The sequence below is a fragment of the Nesoenas mayeri genome, assembly GCF_963082525.1.
Source record: "Nesoenas mayeri genome assembly, chromosome: 21".
Lineage (NCBI taxonomy): Eukaryota > Metazoa > Chordata > Aves > Columbiformes > Columbidae > Nesoenas > Nesoenas mayeri.
Window position 1 is genome coordinate 3,211,818 of NC_137571.1, and position 17,739 is coordinate 3,229,556.

Sequence of the window (17,739 nt, forward strand, 5' to 3'; positions counted from 1 at the left end):
TTTTCTCCTTTTTTTTAAGAGTTACAAAGAGCTACCCGGGGAATGAATTAGTGTTTCAAAACCAAGTTACAAATCTATAAAACAGATTAGTATACTTCACATAAGGCCGCAAACACTGCAAACTGTCGCTGCGACTATTTAGGATCATTAAACTTAATCTTTTAATTAGTATAAGCTTTATACCTCCATTACTTATGTTCAATTCCTGATGAAAACAGCGTCCCCGGGCTCCCGGGGGGAAGACGACCGGGGTGCTGCTGGATGGGGCACCTCTCGCTAATTAAACACCCAGTGATTGGTCTTGCCTAATCCAATTCCACTGGAGTCTATTGAGCGAACAACAATCAGTTTTGAGACAATAAAAAGGCACGAACGGCCCAACCCGCTCAGCAGTGTGAAGAACACGGATCTATTGAGTTCCCCCGACTTCCAACAACAAATGGTAAATCCCCGGTGGTTTTGCTTCTAAAACCAACGTAGCCTTAATATTCCGAGTCCATCAGTGAGCGACCAGCTCGGAATCAGCCCTGCAGAATCGCTGGTTTGGGTTTTTTTTGGGGTAAATAGCTTCTGAAGAGAAGTTACAGGCACTGCTTACCTTGACAATTCGGACCATTGCTTTCAGTTCAAGTTTTAAAGTGCAATATAGAGTCTTTGGGTTCAAATAAAAGGTCAGTTCCCATATGAAGCTGGTGAAGCAGCAGCCAGAACCCGCCGGGGCGATTGACAACTGTGAGAGTATCACAGACACTCACAACAAAAGCAAGACCTGTGCTGCCTCCCGGGTTCTAACGCTGCGGATCTCCCCTCCGCCTCGGAGCGGTTCACAACCCGGCGGATTAGCAACAGTTGTGCTTGCAATTGCATTTGCATCTGCAGACCTTTGTGTGGAAAAGGCCACGCAGAGCACCTTTGGTGTTGCACAGTCTGTTTGCAGAGAGGAACAGGCACTGCTGAAGGTTCATCCCTGGTATATCGCCACCTAATCCTGTAGATGCTCTACACACCTTCCAATAATAAATGTAAACCATAATGGCTGTGAATAAATACGCTCAAGAGCATCTTGTGGTTTAGATAAAAGCAAGGTATAAAAATCTGCATTAGATTTCTAAAGCTTTGGTCTAAACTGTGCTGTAACATCATGCGAGCTGGTGAAGAGCGCTCAGAGGAGTCCCCAGCGTACAGCACCCGAAACGGCTCCATTCAGCCCACAGATTTTAGTGGTTGTTCTCTTGTCAGCTCTTCGATGCGTTTGACCTCAAAACATGAACAGATCATCCTTCTCACCCGCGGTGGAGTCTATTTGGTTCCAGTCTCCAGGTGACAGCGTCTCCGCGCTCTGGATGTCCTGAGCCGTCAGCCCCGTGTCGAGGACGTGCGGGTTCGTTCTGGACTGAGCCAGCCTGAGAGAAGCAGAAAGAACATAAAGCCGCGTGGTTTACGGCCAGGATGCTCCACGCATCCGTAATGCCGAACCCTCGCTGCAGGTCCGCATTTCAAAATCCTCCGACGGAGTGAATAACTCAGCGAGGGGAGAGCCGCACGTAACACCTGCAGCGCTCTCGGGTTTCTTGCAGCTTTATGATAACATTTCCCCTACAGGCATTCAGGGAATTTGCAGCCTGGCCGTCCCGTATATTAATGGTCTGGCAGAATGCGCCGTTTGCCTCCCCCCGAGCTGGAGTCTTATCTCAGCGTTAAGGTTTTGCTGACCCAAGGAGCACTGTTGCCATGACTCAGTTTTTGTGTCTGTAACGCTGCCCCTGTAAACTGCTGCACCCAGCTAACCCATCCAACATCGTGCCTTCTGCTTACAGTTGCAATCCCCGTGAAGCCAGGATTAGTGCCATTCCACTCTGGATTTCCAGAAGTACTCCAAGGCTCATCCATAACCACAGCACCACTACTACCAACAATCATGAAATCTCCCCCAATCACCATCCTCCTCATGACATCCCACTCACTAGACCCACCTCTATCAACCACTCTGACTATCGCCTCAGCAGCCCTAGGAGGCTGAATAGGACTAAAGCAAACTCATCTGAACAATCCTGGCCTTCTCCTCCATCTCTCACATGGGCTGAAGAGCAATCACAGTATCACAGCATGTTTGGGATTGGAAGGGCCCTGGAAAGCTCATCCAGTGCAATCCCCCCATGGAGCAGGAACACCCAGATGAGGTTACACAGGAAGGTGTCCAGGCGGGTTGGAATGTCTGCACAGAAGGAGACTCCACAACCCCCTGGGCAGCCTGGGCCAGGCTCTGACACCCTCACCCTCAACAAGTTTCTTCTCATATTCAAGTGGAACCTCCTGTGTTCCAGTTTGCACCCATTGCCCCTTGTCCTTTCCCTGGTTGTCACCAGCAGAGCCTGGCTCCATCCTCCTGACACTGCCCCTTTCCATATTGATCCCCAGCAATGAGTCCCCCCTCAGTGTCCTCTTGTCCAGCTCCAGAGCCCCAGCTCCCTCAGCCTTTCCTCACATGGGAGATGCTCCACTCCCTTCAGCATCTTGGTGGCTGCGCTGGACTCTCTGCAGCAGTTCCCTGTCCTGCTGGAACTGAGGGGCCACAGCTGGACACAAGATTCCAGGTGTGGTCTCCCCAGGGCAGAGCAGAGGGGCAGGAGAACCTCTCTGACCTACTGACCACCCCCTTCTAACCCACCCCAGGTACCATTGCTGGATTGCTCGGCGTGCAGCGAAGCTCATAATGTGGATTAGAAAGCGAAGTGAGCCGCAGGAAGTGACGGCCACGGGCTCTGAACGTGCTCGGGCGCACAAACTCAAAACTGGTGCGGCAGAGTCACCCTGATGCAACCGCGGCTGCGACGGGGACCGGCTGTTGGTTTGGGGACAGATGGGGACGTGGTCCCAGGGTTTGTCCAAAGCTCACAAGAAAGGTGACAGAGTAGAGAGTCCCCGGTGCCAGAAGCTGGGACCAGCATCACCACTGTCATCACAGGGGCTGGAAACAGGCAGGTCAACCCGCCCTGGCAAGCAGCAGCACACACACCAACTGCTTGGGGAATTAAATTCCCTATCACATACAGCCTCTCTCCATCCTTAAAAGGTTGTCAAAATATTTGGCTTATCAGCCAGCCTCAAAGCCTATCTTTCAATTAACAGCTGAGGCACTGATGGGGCAGCTGCCTAGGTCAGATCGCGGCGGCTGATTAGATTAGCGGCGTTATTAAAAGCCAGTCGCTAGTCAAGTTCCCCTGGGCCAGTCCCCGGTGGCGTGAACTTGTAAAGGGAGTTATTAGAATTACCTTGAAAACGCCTCGTCGAGCCCATCATCCATTTCCTTTGTTAAAGAGATAAAAAGAGAGAGAGAAGCAGTTGCTAAGAGAACCCACAAAAGAGCATTTAGAGATCTCGCTCCGCACTTGATCACGGCAGATAATAATAAATGTATATATTGACTTCCGAGCGCCCAACGCAACACTCGGGGATCTGCCTCCTCGGGCAGGTTTTATCCCACCCTCTGCACAAACCCCAGGGTGAGAGGTGGAAGTCCGGGTGGTCCCGGTGTCCTCAGAGCCGTCCCAGGGCTGGGGTCCCCTGGGTTTGGGGACACTGCGCTCCTCTCGCAGCCCAGGGATGGGGCAGGGACTTGGCCCTTTCCTATTGTCTCCAAACCAGGCTAATGAGGCTTGATCTGGCCCATCAGCTGGAGCACGTCTCACTTTGGGATTAACCGCAGCCCACACGACCGGCACACGCTGCGATGAGGAGGGACCCGCACGGAGCTCCGTACGATGCTCCGGGCGTCCCTCGGGGCTTTTTGGGGTCAGGAACATGGGAAACAGCTCACGGGGGGGCCCGCGCTGCTGGGAAGTGACTCTGGGATCCTTCATCTCTGAAGGTTTCCCAGAGAAAGGGTTTGAGCTGCTCGGGAGCAAAGGTTTCTGTGCGGGAAGGTGGGCTCTGCTACGGACACTCACTATTCCCAAAACCTCCCGATGCACTTACAGACTTAATGTAATATGTAAAGTATGAAAGCTCTGCAAGAACGGAGGGATCGGAGAGCGGCGATAAACCTCCAGGATTTGATACGACTTAGACTTGATCTTCAGGTTTAACCTGAAAAGCCTCAGGCTCAGACCCAACAGGCTCAAGAAAAGGCTGCAGGAAAAGGCCTTTATCATTCAATTCTCCCAAATTTGGTGCGTTTCCAAAGAGGGCAGGTGGTGGGGACGAGGTCCCAGGTCAATGGGGGCTTGAGGAATGAGCCCCAGCCCACTTGGGCATGGAGGGGACTCCACTATGGATGCACGTGGGCTGGGGCATTATTGTCTATTAGTGGTCCATGAAACAATTAAACCAGATGAGTGAGGACCTTTTAGAGCAGCCATCCGTGCCCACACAAGCAAGATACAGCTGCAAACGAGAACGAGGGAAAAATAAGAGCAATAATGAACAAAACTATAACCTGGTTTTAGTGAACAGTAAACAAAAGCCATCAACGTAACGATTTTTTGCCCTGAACGGAGCAGTTAGGTGGTCTCTCAATTAAGTGACAAACCACTGAGAAATGCTGCTCCGGAATAAGCAATATTTCATTATCTGACAGCGGCGTTTCTCAGAGTGCCTCGCAGCCTCCATCATTTATTTACAGAGCCTAAAAAGGGCAGTGGGTACTCGAACACTGATCGATCATTGTGAGCAGGACATTGAAACCCTGTGTGAGCCGCCCCGGAGCTCCCGGGGGGTTATCCAAGAAAAAGCCCCATAATGGGACCTGGAACACATGAGATGGAGGTGACATCGCACCCCTCGGCCCAGCAGATGTCACAGTGCCCCGGCACACACTTACCCACACCACGTTGTTATTTACGGAGGAGCTGGGCCCAAACATGCTGTTATCTAAGTGCGGGGGGTCCATGCTGCTGGTCAGGGCTGATTTGGCAGGATCATCTAAATCCAGCAAGTTCCCAGTGGCTGCTGCTGTGGAAAGAGCAGAGAGGGAATGAGGCAGGGGAGGGGAAATGACAACGAACCTGTCGTGGCTTCCCCTCAAGAGGGGAATCAAAGAGTTGCACCCAATTCCTTCAGGATGGCCCCAAATTTTAACATGCAGAGATGCGTTCACCCCAGCTGGGGATGCGGGTTCAGCCTGAGTGATTTGTGATGCTCAGTTAGGGCACCTGAAACCCCCTGGATAGGGATGCAGGAGAGTAGTGAACCGCTCATCCCTTCAGCAGCCATTAGGGGAGCCACCAGTGTTGATGTCCAGGGTGAAGTAGGATCAGCCCCAGGCAAAGCTGAGACATCCCAACCCCAGGACACCCCAACCTGGGACACCCCAACCCCGGACACCCCAACCCGGGACATCCCAGCCCCAGGACACCCCAACCCGGGACATCCCAGCCCCAGGACACTCCAACCCGGGACACCCCAACCTGGGACACCCCAACCTGGGACACCCCAGCCCCAGGGTTCCTTAGCCCAGGGTGGGAACAGACCCCAGGCGATATCCTCAGCTCAGCCCGCAGCATTGATCCAGCATCTTACGAAGCTGCATCATCATTTTCCAGGACCGAGGGCAAACCCTGCACTGGGTGACGAGCGGTTTGCAGCCCAGGGGCTGCGGAGACACCGCGGGCTGGGCTGTTCGCTCCCCATCACCCTGCACAAGGCGATGCAGACGTGTCCCCCAGCACCCCCAGGCAGACACCGGAGCCTGGTCCTGCACCCCTAACAGCCCCTGGCCCTGTTTGTCCCCACATGCCACCGCTTGTGACGGATGCCTCCAGTCCTCGGCCTTCACACGAAGAAAGGAGATGTGCCCGCCTGGAAGGAAGCCCAGTTTAACGCTATTTTCCTCTGCGCCAAATCCTCTTATCTCCGCGGCCAGCATGGAGGAGAGATTAGCCTTTTGTCCCACTTCTCCCTGGCTACGCGTCCTGTGTCTCAGCGGCAGCACAGGACCCACGGCCTGGCACTGAATTATGAGGTTTTAAAATGTAATTGTTTTATTTTCATGCCTTTCCTTCCTTAGGGGAGCCGAAGACAGAGCGGCACCTGCATGTCTATCTCTTTCAGCCAAAGGGATAGCAAGTGTTCTGAGTCCAAGACGAACCCAAAATCAAATTCAAGATGTGTGGGTCCACGCTAAGCTCATAAGGACATTATGGCCAATTTGCTTCGGGCAGAAGTAAATGGCTTTGGGGTGGCAGCAGCTGTGTACGGGGGGCTGCATGAGATATTTAAGGGGCAGACGGAAGGATGGCGGCCACCACATCCCAAATCCTCTCCCAAGGGCAACATCTCCGCTACAACAAAAGCGTTTGCTCCTCGTTGGTCTTTAAAGTCGCATCCAAGGAAAAGCCCGCGGACCTGGGGCTGTTCCCATCCCTGCGCCCAAGGCCAAGCTCTGCTGTCGGGGACTTACGAGTGTCCGGACGGGCAGGGGCTTCCGAGCTGGGGCTGCTCGGCCCTTCTCCTTCCAGGATGGACCTTTCCCGCTTCTCCTTCTCTGCAAAAGAACGAGACCCCATCACTGCCCATGGAGAGCTTGCCCGCAACCCTTAGGAGGAGGGACAGAGGGGACAGCTAGGATGGGCCACCAGGTCTCCCCTGTCCACACCGGGTACGTTTTATAACCTCATAAAGCGAAAATCCCAGCAGCACCAGCGCTGAGGTGCCACACACAGCACCAGGACTCCACATCCCGCTTGCGAGACAGAAACACGGCCAAAACTCGGCTGGATTTACAAGGCTGTCGAGAGAAACCTGGAAGATGCCTTAAATCACAGCAGAGCTTGGACCAGCCTTAATGTGGAGGGTGAGGGGAAAAGGCACTCGAGAGCTGGAAAACACCCAAAGTCAGCCCTTGAATTTTCGGCTGAAGAGTGGGAAGAAAGAAGAAAGACTCACCTTCCTTAGCCGCTTGCCAGAACTCGAATGCGATTTTGAAGGCCTGGGCTACAGTGAGGGTGACGGCTTGTGCCTGGAAAGACAGCGGCGAGCAGCACGTTAATCGGCGGGTTAACTTCGGGCACATTTACATCATTTGGAGGGTTTGCTTTGCAGATTCATGTTAACCTGGGTCCAAACAGTCCTCACACTCCCTGCCTGGCTGGGGAAGCATCAAATATTGATGCAAGCAGAGATTTTGTCCGTGTAGGACATGCAGCTCGGTGCAGACACATCTTTAGGTGTAACGGGACGGTGGAAGAGCGGGGACGTGGCTGTCACAGGCACCACGCTGATGGATGGGGACAGAAGAGATGCTCCTGACTGCAGGACATGTGCAGCTCATCATGTGTCCCAAAACAAACTGAGATCTACACAAGTGCCGCACGGCCCCGGGATCATCCTCACGGCTCCAGGGCTGAGCACCACCCACCAGAACCAGCAGCACCGCAAAGCGAAGCAGCGCCTGGACCACACCAGAGCTCCATGTGCTTCTCACAACCACACACGAGGATGAGCCGAGAGCAACAGGCAAAGGGGGAAAACACCACAAAACTGCAGCTCTCCCATGAGGCAGCACGAAGGATATCTCGGGGTCTCTCCGAAGTTAAACTGGCATCTTGCTGGCTTAGACCAGCAGTGTGAGTCTATTCTCATAGCATCACAGAATCATTTTGGCTGGAAAAGCCCCTCAAGATCAAGTCCAACCATTAACCCAACCCTGGCACTGCCCCATGTCCTGAGAACCTCATCTACACAACAGCCAAGGCAGCAGGAGTGGGGACACCTTCAGTCCCTCTGCTGCTCCCCACACCATTAAACCACAGCGTTAACCCCCCCAGCACCTTAAATAGCCCGAGTTGCTGGAGATGTATAAATAGCGCCATAAATGCCACTTTCATTAGAAGGCAGCGCTCACGAGCAGTTCGAGTGCAAGGAGATAACAAATCACGCTCCACAAGGCTGGGGAGCCGCACAAGCCTTGAGTCGCGAGTTTGTTTTACCAAGTCGCAAACTAAACAAACCCAGATCCGGGTCCTCAACCCGCAGCCCTGGTCCGGAGATGTGGGGGGAGCGCCAATGGGGCACGGGCGTCCCCCAAAATCCGGTGCTCCGGCATAAGAGCTCTCACTGTCAATTAAGCTTTGCAAAGCAGGAGAGCTCATCTGAATGTCGGAGCTATTTACATCTTTGATGGAAGTGCGAACGCTTTATGGCAAAAACTTAAATATGGTAATTAAGTACGAAACTCCTCACAGCTGTTTACAATTTAAGCTGTCACATCTGAATCAAGTTTAATAGACCCAGCTACCGTTGAGAATTAGCCATGAACTAAAAATATGGACTAATTATATGCCTGTGACTGGTGGCTGTGTGAACACTCAGGGACCCTGCCCTGGGAGCAGAGCATCGTCTGACCAGCATGATGTTCATGCATTTAAAGACAAGCAAAAAAATATATAGATTTTGCCACAAAAGGCCTTGGAGGACTTTATTTGGAGGGAGACCCCCTGAGCTGATGTGCCACTGAGATAATTCTTTTAGCACTGGCGAGATTTAAATTCTAATTTGCGGAGCAAGGCTTATCTTGGCCGTGCAAGGATGGGAGCGCACGCTGCGGAAAGGAGAGACAACTTGTAGCTTCCATTATTCTCTCCCTGGAGAAAAAAAGGCTGGGAGAAGTGCAGAATATTAACAGAGCTGTGGCTGCTGAGCTCCGGGCACAGGGACACTCATAGGGATCCAGGAACCATCACGCTGGGATCACAGAGTCACAACGTGAGGGGTTGAAGGGCCCTGGAAAGCTCATCCAGTGCAATCCCCCCATGGAGCAGGAACACCCAGATGAGGTTACACAGGAAGGTGTCCAGGCGGGTTGGAATGTCTGCACAGAAGGAGACTCCACAACCCCCTGGGCAGCCTGGGCCAGGCTCTGACACCCTCACCCCAACAAGTTGCTTCTCATATTTAAGTGGAACCTCCTGTGTTCCAGTTTGCACCCATTGCCCCTTGTCCTACCATTGGTTGTCAAATGCTCTGGGTGGGAATGGATCTCGGGAGCTTTGTGTCCCTGCAGATCCAGGAGCTCCTGCCCTCTGCTCCTGCATTGCAACAGGCACCAGGGGAAGGATTTCTGGGGGCAGCGGGTCTGACCTGCCTTTCAATAGCAAGAAACAGAAGTCATAGAATCATTTTGGTAGGAAGAGACCCTCAAGCTCAGGGTCCAACCATTATCCCAGCCCTGGCACTGACCCATGTCCTGAGAGCCTCATCTCCGCAGCCCGGGGGGCAGTTCAGGTGCAGGGCTGGGTGCTCTCAGCGCCACCCCAGAAAGGTTTTTACCAGCTGATAGGACGGGCCGAATCCAGCCCAGCGTTCCACCCGCCCCAGAGCGTGACGGCAGCCGGGGGTGGGTGCTGGGGCAGGGCCCCCCTGCTCTAAAGGGGGCAGAGCCGTTATCTCAGCAGCGCAGCCCCCTCTCTGCTTCCTCCTCCTACAGCCACATCCCCAGTTCTTCCTCTGGACTGACCATTTTCCGTTTGGTACAGAGGAACGCATGGCACTCCAGGTTCTCATTGAGCTGGTTCTGGGCAATGTAGGCAAACACTTTATCGTGGATCTTGTCTGCCGTGCAGTAGGATATCCTGAAAGACAGAACGAAACGTCTTGTCCGGGGCACTGCGTGCGAGGGGCATCAACCAACCCTCCGCTGTGTCTGCCCAGGGCCAGCAGGGAGGGCGGAGGGAGCACAGGAACGTTACCGGGATTCACTGAACTCCTTCCCAAAGCTGAGGAGTCGACGCGGCTGGATTGAGCGTAAGAGAAGCCCAGAGCAGCTGCCGCAGCCACAGTGTGAATCGCACGGATCACACACAGAGGCCGGAGAGAAGAGAACGCGTGTCAGCTCGTGGGAAAGGACAGGTTAGAGATGGCAAAGGCTCTGCCTTCAGAAGAGGCTCCAGGAGATGTTCTTTACAGGAGAAGCACGCAAGGAGAGAGAAGGACTTGTTCTCAGCCTACGATTTAATCTCGAGGCTCAAAGCAGGGAAGGAAATGGATGCGTCTCCCCGGTGAGTAGAAAAGCCAAAGAGAAGACAGCAGAGGTGTTAGAGGAAAGCCCTGGGGCTGCATCAGTCCCACAGCCACAGCCCATCCAGGACGCGCTGACCTCAGCCGACTGACGGGGGGACGGTCGGACACAAGCGCTGACCAAAGAACAGGATGTTGAAGCATCCGAGCAGAATTTAAGGCAGCATCTGAAAATGCCAACCTCCCAGCTCTGCCCGCTTCTCCACCAGCACCGCGACCCGATCTCGGTGTGACCGCACTCATGGCCGCTGGGCACAGCCCTGCCCCGCAGCAGCGGGTCCATCTGCAGCGCAGGGCTGGGTTCAGCACCATGGCCGTACGCGACTGCTTAGTTCGCAGCGCAGAAAAGCAAGTGGGTTAGTTGGGTAGAGAGAGAGCCCAACCCAGCGCTCCCCACCCCACGTTTCGCCAAGGGGCACGGAGCAGCAGGCGAAGGACACACCTGTGCTCCACACACAGGACACCTCCAGGCTCATCACATCTTTCCTCACTGCCGGCTGGACACTTATTGCACCAGATATAAATTTAGCAACTACCCCCTTTCCCTCACCATTGCTTCCCATTGAGACAGCGAGACATCAGCTCAGCCGGGGTGGGGACCGGAGCAGACACCCACTGAAGTGCATCCCGTAACCCACCTGTATATGGAGACGTTCTCGATCAGCTCATTCGTCCCACTGTCATTTAACACGATCCCTCTGGGCGAGACTTTCAGAGTCACTTTCTGCAGTTTCTTTCCACTCGCTTTCGCCTTTGGAAGGAAAAGAGAGAGGAAAGTTACAGGCTTTTGACATCCATACATCCAAAGGTACACGAGCGGAGATTTGTGCTACCTAATAGGCATATTAACAGCGCTTGTTAGTACTAAAGACTGAATTTACTACCAGGTGTGATAAGGCACTCATTAAAACTTCTCCTTCCCTGAAGCAGCGGTTTTTGCTGGATTAATGAGGCACGGACACAAACCCTGCACCCCCAGCACAGGGAGGTGCTTCCAGCCCGGCCCCTCCACAAGATGATTTCTCTTATTTACAAGCCTCGCGCGTTCAGCTCCCTGGGGACCTCACTTGAGCCACATCCAGACCAGCCGGCGGTCGGTCCTGGGCTCAGCCCAGGGCTTTTATTTAAAGCCTCCGCTCTCGGTTGGTCAGAGCAGACGTGAAAGGCTCCACCAGCAGCTCCTGTTTCACATGAGAGCTCCCCCGCCGTCCAGCCCAGCACACGCCAGGGACGCATCCGTCGTTACCCAGCACAGTTCACCACCCCATTGAGTTTTACGACAGTTAACTGTACGATTGGGTTCAGTTTTATAAGGGCTTAAAGAAGCGTTAATTTTACTTGGAGCCCGGTGAGCAGGGGCTCCAGGGAGCCTCCGTGTTAGGGGACGGAGGAAAATCGGTCCCTCTGCATCAGAGCTTACAGCGGCTGCACGTGCTGGGAATCGGAGCAAGGTGTCCTGATTCCTTCCCTTCTAAACCCTCCAAATTCCGGGCAGGAAAGCCCCGAGCTGTGTGCAGCTCTGGGTCACGCGCTGGCCGCGCTCCAAACGCCGTCGCTGCCGCGCACGGGGAGCGATGGCCCCGGGGACGGCGGATTCCAGTGGGTCACAGCCTCCTCCCACACCCAGGGTCGCCCAACGCTTATCAAGGGAACCAGAGCTCAGACACATAACACCAGCTGCCCCATCCACGGCTGGGGCTCGTCCCGAAGGTTTCCCAGTGCCACCATCTGCATTTCTACCCTGGGGCTGGACCTCCAATCCCGACACCTGCAGATGGACAGAGCTGCCTCCAGACCCACGGCTTCTGAAACTCCTCCCCTATGACAACGCTTGTTTGAGCATGGGAGACAGAGCTCTGCCCCAGCACAGACACTCACGGTGGCCACGATCCTTTTGACGGCGGCTGCAGAGAGCTCCTCTCCCTTGGGCTGCTCCACCAGCGTCATGCCCATGTATTTGAGGCTGAAGAGCACCCCCTCCAGCAGCGTCTCACGGGTATCGGTCCAATTCTCTGGGAGCTCTAGAGAGGCAACGAAGAGGCTGTGAGATTCCCAAATACACCAGGATACCCATCAAGCCCCAAGGAATGGTTTATGTATGAGCACGATGGTTTAGCGACCGCCTGGACCCCTGTCCTCAAGTGGCTGGGAGCTCCTGGTGCTTCACCTCCTTGCAGGAAAAACAACCCCCCAAATATTTTCCATAAGCCACAGCAAATGGCAGCAACCCCCTGAGATCCATCAGCTCCTCAGGTTAATCGTGAGTGCCCAGGCCCACACCATAACCAAGGGGGTCCCGAGCAGGGGAGGGCTCGGTGCCACCCCACACACGGCAGTGACCCGACCCTGTGCAAACCATCACCTGCCCGCAGAGGCTAAGCCGGGATTTGCCATGAGCTAAGCCCATGCAGAGCCGCAGGGACCCAGGTGATGTGCTGCCACTTGCTAAATCCGTCACCAACAGCCCCCAGGAGCCCATTGCGGGGGCGAAGCTTCACCGGGGTGGATTCTGCTCTCCCCTCAGACCACTCTTAGGCACTGGGGGTGGGAAAGAGGGTCCTAACCACAGAGATACATTTGGGACCAAGCTGGAAGTCAAGTGGGTGTTTCTAAGCCTGAAATTGCACTGCAGGATCTAATCTCCACTTGCTGAGCTGATAACCCAGGATCTGCAGGTGTCATGTTTAAGGAAGGTTTTGCTTTGAGCAGGAGGGAACAAACCACAGCCCTCCCGAGCCCTGGGGAGCAACAGGGCTCTCGGAGTCCAAAAGACATCCCTGAAGGCTCCAGCCTCCTCCAAGCAATGGGGCCAAACTCCGCAGCTCCCTGCAAGTGTGCGGCAGGAGGGCAGGGCTGCGGAGACACGGCGGGGGACACGCACCCCTGGGGACACCGCGGGTGACTCAGCCTGCCGGCAAAGGCGAGACGGGAGATAAGCCATAAACCGGCACCGCTCCCAGCGGGGCTGCTCCCCACCTCCCGACCGCAGCGGGACCGGCTCGCCCAGGGCCATCGATCCCATGACGGAGCCGGCGGTGGGACGGGGCCAGAAACCGCCCGACGGGCTCCAGCCCTCGGCCTGGGGGACCGGGACAGCCCCCCAACCACCCACCCCGCTGCTGCACGGTGCGAGTGGGGGGAACAAAGTGGGGGGCAACAAGAGGGCTGAAAAAAGGAGGAGTGAAACAGAAAAGGGGTGCGGGGGGCATGGAAAAAAGCGGGGAGAGCGGACGGGGCCAGACCTGGTTAAATGGGGACGCAGAAGGGAAGAAGAGGAGGCTCAAAGTGGGAGAAAAGTCGGTGCGGGGTGGAGCGAGAAGCGGGTTAAAGGCGGGAAGGCAGCAGGGGGGTGCGGGACAAGGGGAGAAGCGCTGGGGGCGGCGGGTCTCACTCTTGTGTCGGCCGCCGGCCCAGGCGGGTTTGTGGACGCTGGGGCTCCGCAGCAGGGCCCGACCCGCCGACTTGAGCGCGTCCATCCCGCTCCCGGTCCCGGCGCAAACTTTCCTGCGGCGCCAGCGCTGACCGCGTCCGGGGGCGGGGCCCGTATGCAAATCGCGGCGCAGTGACGTCAAACGGCCACGCCCCCTCCCCGCCCACGCCCCTCGGCTGTGTCCCCGGAGCTGCGGGGGGGGATCCCCGCTGTGTGTGAGCGGAGCGGGGGGACACAGCGCTGCGGGGACCCCAAGAGGCTGCGGGGACCTGGGGGAGCCCCGAAAGCTGCGGCTCCCCCCGAGACGCGGAGATCTGGTGCTCCCCATAGTTTCTCCACTGGAGAGCCCCCGAGATCCCCACCCTGCAAACACCTGCGGGGGGGCAGCGAACAGCAGCTCCGTGGGGGTCCCACCTTTCCCACGGGGGTCTCACCTTTCCCACGGCATCCTCCACCTTTCCCACGGCATCCTCCACCTTTTCCATGGGGGTCCCCACCTTTCCCACGGGGGTCCCACCTTTCCCACGGCATCCTACACCTTTCCCATTGGTGTCCCCACCTTTCCCATTGGTGTCCCCACCTTTCCCATGGGGGTCTCATCTTTCCCACGGGTTCCCCCACCTTTCCCATAGGGGTCCCATACATGTTTGGGGCAGAAAACCCCTCCCCATGTCTCCACGACCCAAATTGCCCCATTTCGGCGACACCGACAGAACTGTGTTAGTCCTGAGAGGTGTTCGATTGCCTCTGCGCTGGGATGAGAAAATGCGATATATTTCAATATTGTGTTTGATAAAGGTTGGCTTGAGCACACACCACCCCCTGTCACCGCGGCTTTTGACTCAGCCTGAACATAATTGTATGGAAGATTAAGGCCCTCAAAGGCTTTCCGAAATTAAAGGGATAATAATGAGGAGGTTAAACCCCATATTTAGGATTTGTAGAATAATGCCTTGCAAAGCCTATTATTCACAGAAACATTTGTGTAATTGAAAATCCCTTTTTAGTGACATTTTAACATTCCCCTCTCGTGTCTGTAGCCACATAGGAGTCACCGAACTGCGGGGCAGGAGACGGCGGCCGGTTCCCCTCTGCGGGACACGAGCGGTGGTGGAAGGGTTAGGCACAATCTCTCCTCCAAAAAGCCCAGCCTAAATTAGGATGGTGCCACCCCATTGAGTGCCTGGTTTGAACCTGAGCACTGGGGATGGTGACCAAAACTTGTAAGAAGAAACTTCCCCCGAGGGCCAACCATGTCAGAGCAGCACGCAGGCACCAAACAACCTGAAAAGCTGCTGCATCAGGAACAAATTTAAGCATATACATAGATCCATTTCCACGCAGCAATTCACTTAAGCATGGGCTGAGAGCATAAGCTTAAAGCTAAACGAGGTCCAGGATTTTAAGCACAGCCTCAAATGCTCCCGCCCAGCAGCCCGCGTTGCACCGGGGGCTTCCCGCTTGCCAATACCTGACAAGTTACAGCAAACACCTTTGCAATTAATTCATTGATGAACCGGCCTGAGAAAGCCACTCGGCAGGTAGATGACACATGTATGATTTATTGTCCTATTTCTGTATTTTGCACTAAATATATCACAGCACCACGCTCAGCTTCGCTCGCTGTTCTGCTGCTTCCTCATTGTTTCCTCCGCCGCAGTTTCACGGGGGCCATGATCCCAATGGGGAAAGATCTGCAGCGTTTGCGATCCTCGCCGGTACAGCCACCCCTGCACTGACCTTTCCAGCTCCTTCCAAGGCACACGAGTGTATTCCCATTCCTCTGGCTGTTATTGCTGCAGTGCTGTGTGGGTTTTCCCCCTGAATCTCAGCACCGGTGTCGGTTTTGCCCCTCGCTTTGCTGCTGCACCATCTCTGAGAGGAGCAGGATGTGTTTCGTCAAGTGTCACCACTCACGTTGGAGAGGGGACGGTGACAGCAGCCTGGGAGAGAGGTGTTGTTGAACCGAGGTCTCGAATGCAGCTGTGCCATGCAAGCCAGCCCCACTGAAAGTCATCATTTGAGTTGAAAATATCACAGAATCACAGAATGGACTGGGTTGGAAAAGCCCTCAGAGATCATCCAGTCCAACCCTTGGTCCAACTCCAGTCCGTTTACTAGATCATGGCCCTAAGTGCCATGTCCAGTCTCAGTTTAAAACCCTCCAGGGCCGGTGAGTCCAGCACCTCCCTGGGCAGCCATTCCAATGCCTGACCACTCTCTCTGCACAGAATTGCTTTCTAATCTCCAGCCTCAATTTCCCCAGGCAGAGTTGAAGCCCGTGCCCCCTTGTCCTATTGCTGATGCCTGGGAGAAGAGCCCAATCCCCACCTGGCTGGAACTGCCCTTCAGGTAGTTCTAGAGAGTGCTGAGCTCACCTCTGAGCCTCCTCTTCTCCAGACTGAACAACCCCAGCTCCCTCAGCCTCTCCCCATAGGGCTTGTGTTCCAGTCCCTTCCCCAGTCTTGTTGCTCTTCTCTGGACCCTCCAGCACTTCAATCTCTTTCCTGAGCTGAAGGGCCCAGAACTGAACACAACACTCCAGGTGTGGCCTCCCCAATGCAGAGCACAGGGGAAGGATCACTGCCCTTGTCCTGCTGACCACGCCAGTTTGGATACAGGACAGGACACCATTGGCCTTCTTAGCCACCTGGGCACACTGTAATGGTAAAAAACCTGCTAGTGTCATGTTTCCCTGGGAAGACAGAGTATCAGGCAGCTCAAAACGGCAGCTCCACACTCACCTACCTGCTACTGCCCAGTCAAATCCATTGATTTCTGTGGCAGAGCAGGGGTTTTCTGGAGCCCTCGCTCTCTCGCCCACTGTGCACAGCACACACTGACCTCCCCAGCCCCGCCGCGCTCTGCCCATCACCACCCATCCATCTCCCTGTTAATTGGCGTCTCCTGACGAGCCCCCGGTTCTCTCCGCATGGGCTCTCAAGGTTATTTTCAGCTCCTCAGCATCACCAAAACACACAAGTTAGCGCCTCCGGTGCCACAGCAGCGGGGCTGCTCCTCTGCGCTGTCCCTAATGCCCAGCACTGCCTCTCCTACCCAGCGAACACACAGAAAACCTCACCGCCGTCCCTCCCTGCCACGGTGTTCGCGTCCATGAATCGCAATGAAATAAATGCAGTTTTTCAGTGAAACTTCTGCATGTTTTTGCAATGCTGATGTGTTTTCCCAGCTGGCGGGGCCACAGCTGAGCGAGCCATCCCTGATTTTTGGAACAATCTTTACAGTGCACACGCAGCAGCCCCAGTGATGGTCATGATGCTTTACTACGAGGGTGGGTGCTCATTTGGTCCCTCTGATTAATCAAGTCAGCAAAGTCGTGCTAATTGCCAACCCTCCAGCCAGGGCCCATGCGCACCCCCCACAATCTTCATATTTAGAGCAAAAGCGCGTTTATAGCGAATTAGCACATGTGGGGCTGGTTAAAAGGTGATCACTAATGGAAATCTGAGCTCCTTCCACTCTGTCAAACCCATCCAGGTTTGCCTGCTCATAAATTGGCATCTTTGCCGAGAAGGCCGGCGTTTAACTGTCTATGTGATAAAAGACCAATTGCTGACATTTGCTGCTGTTTTCCCTTCCCTTGACATTTCATTAAGGAGAAAATAACACCAGCAGCTACAAAATGTGCTCTCGTTGACGCTCGTTGGCCGTAACATCACGGGTTGCCCTGATTAAACGAGTCGCTGGCCAGGGGGACGTTCCCCATCTCTGGATGGCAAAGCTCAGAACGGGCTGAGCTGCTCTCGCCATCCCAGAATCACCTCAACTCACCCCAGACCTCACGTCGCCACTTCACTCCACTCGTAAAATCTCTAATTTATAGGCGTGCTAGGGCTTAAATTACCAAAGTCATTAACACTTTGTTAATGAGTCAATTAACCTGCTTGGGATCTATGGAGAGAGGACATTATAAATGGCATAGTCTCAAATCTTGCAGAAATAAGTGTCTGACTGTACTGTGTTCAGCCAGGAGCTGCCATTGGACTCTGCTCAGTCACAGCAATCGGTGTCACCTGCGCAGAGGTTGCAGATGGGACCAGCTCCGGGGCCACCACATGCGCTTTTGATGCCGAGATCAGTGCGGGGCAGAAAGCGGCACCAGGCTGGAGATGGGAAACAAAGTCTGGCATGAAATACTCATTTAAGAGCAGCCAAACGGGTGCTGTTAAACACGGCACTGGGGGTGTTTTTATCCCAAAGCTTTTGCCACCCAAACGTCAGGGGTTTAAACAACTTTAAGGTGCCTGGAGCTGCATCCTGGGCAGAACCAAGAGCCT

The 17,739-nt window shown here is 54.8% G+C and overlaps 1 protein-coding gene across 2 annotated transcripts; it reads right to left on the reverse strand.

Moving 5' to 3' along the window:
- Positions 1-528: 528 nt before the first annotated feature.
- On the reverse strand, positions 529-17,489 carry LDLRAP1 (low density lipoprotein receptor adaptor protein 1; the record flags this gene model as incomplete). Of its 2 annotated transcripts, none has more annotated exons than XM_080357770.1 (9): positions 529-1,403; positions 3,273-3,307; positions 4,820-4,950; positions 6,398-6,481; positions 6,883-6,955; positions 9,452-9,566; positions 10,650-10,762; positions 11,890-12,032; positions 17,420-17,489. In XM_080357770.1, 8 exons carry the CDS (start codon positions 11,962-11,964, stop codon positions 1,259-1,261), a joined length of 771 nt encoding a protein of 256 aa, XP_080213896.1. In that variant the 3' UTR covers positions 529-1,258. The 2 variants fall into 2 exon arrangements, with proteins under 2 accessions (XP_080213896.1, XP_080213895.1); XM_080357769.1 differs by lacking the exon at positions 17,420-17,489 and adding an exon at positions 13,403-13,487.
- Between the last annotated feature and the right edge of the window lie 250 nt (positions 17,490-17,739).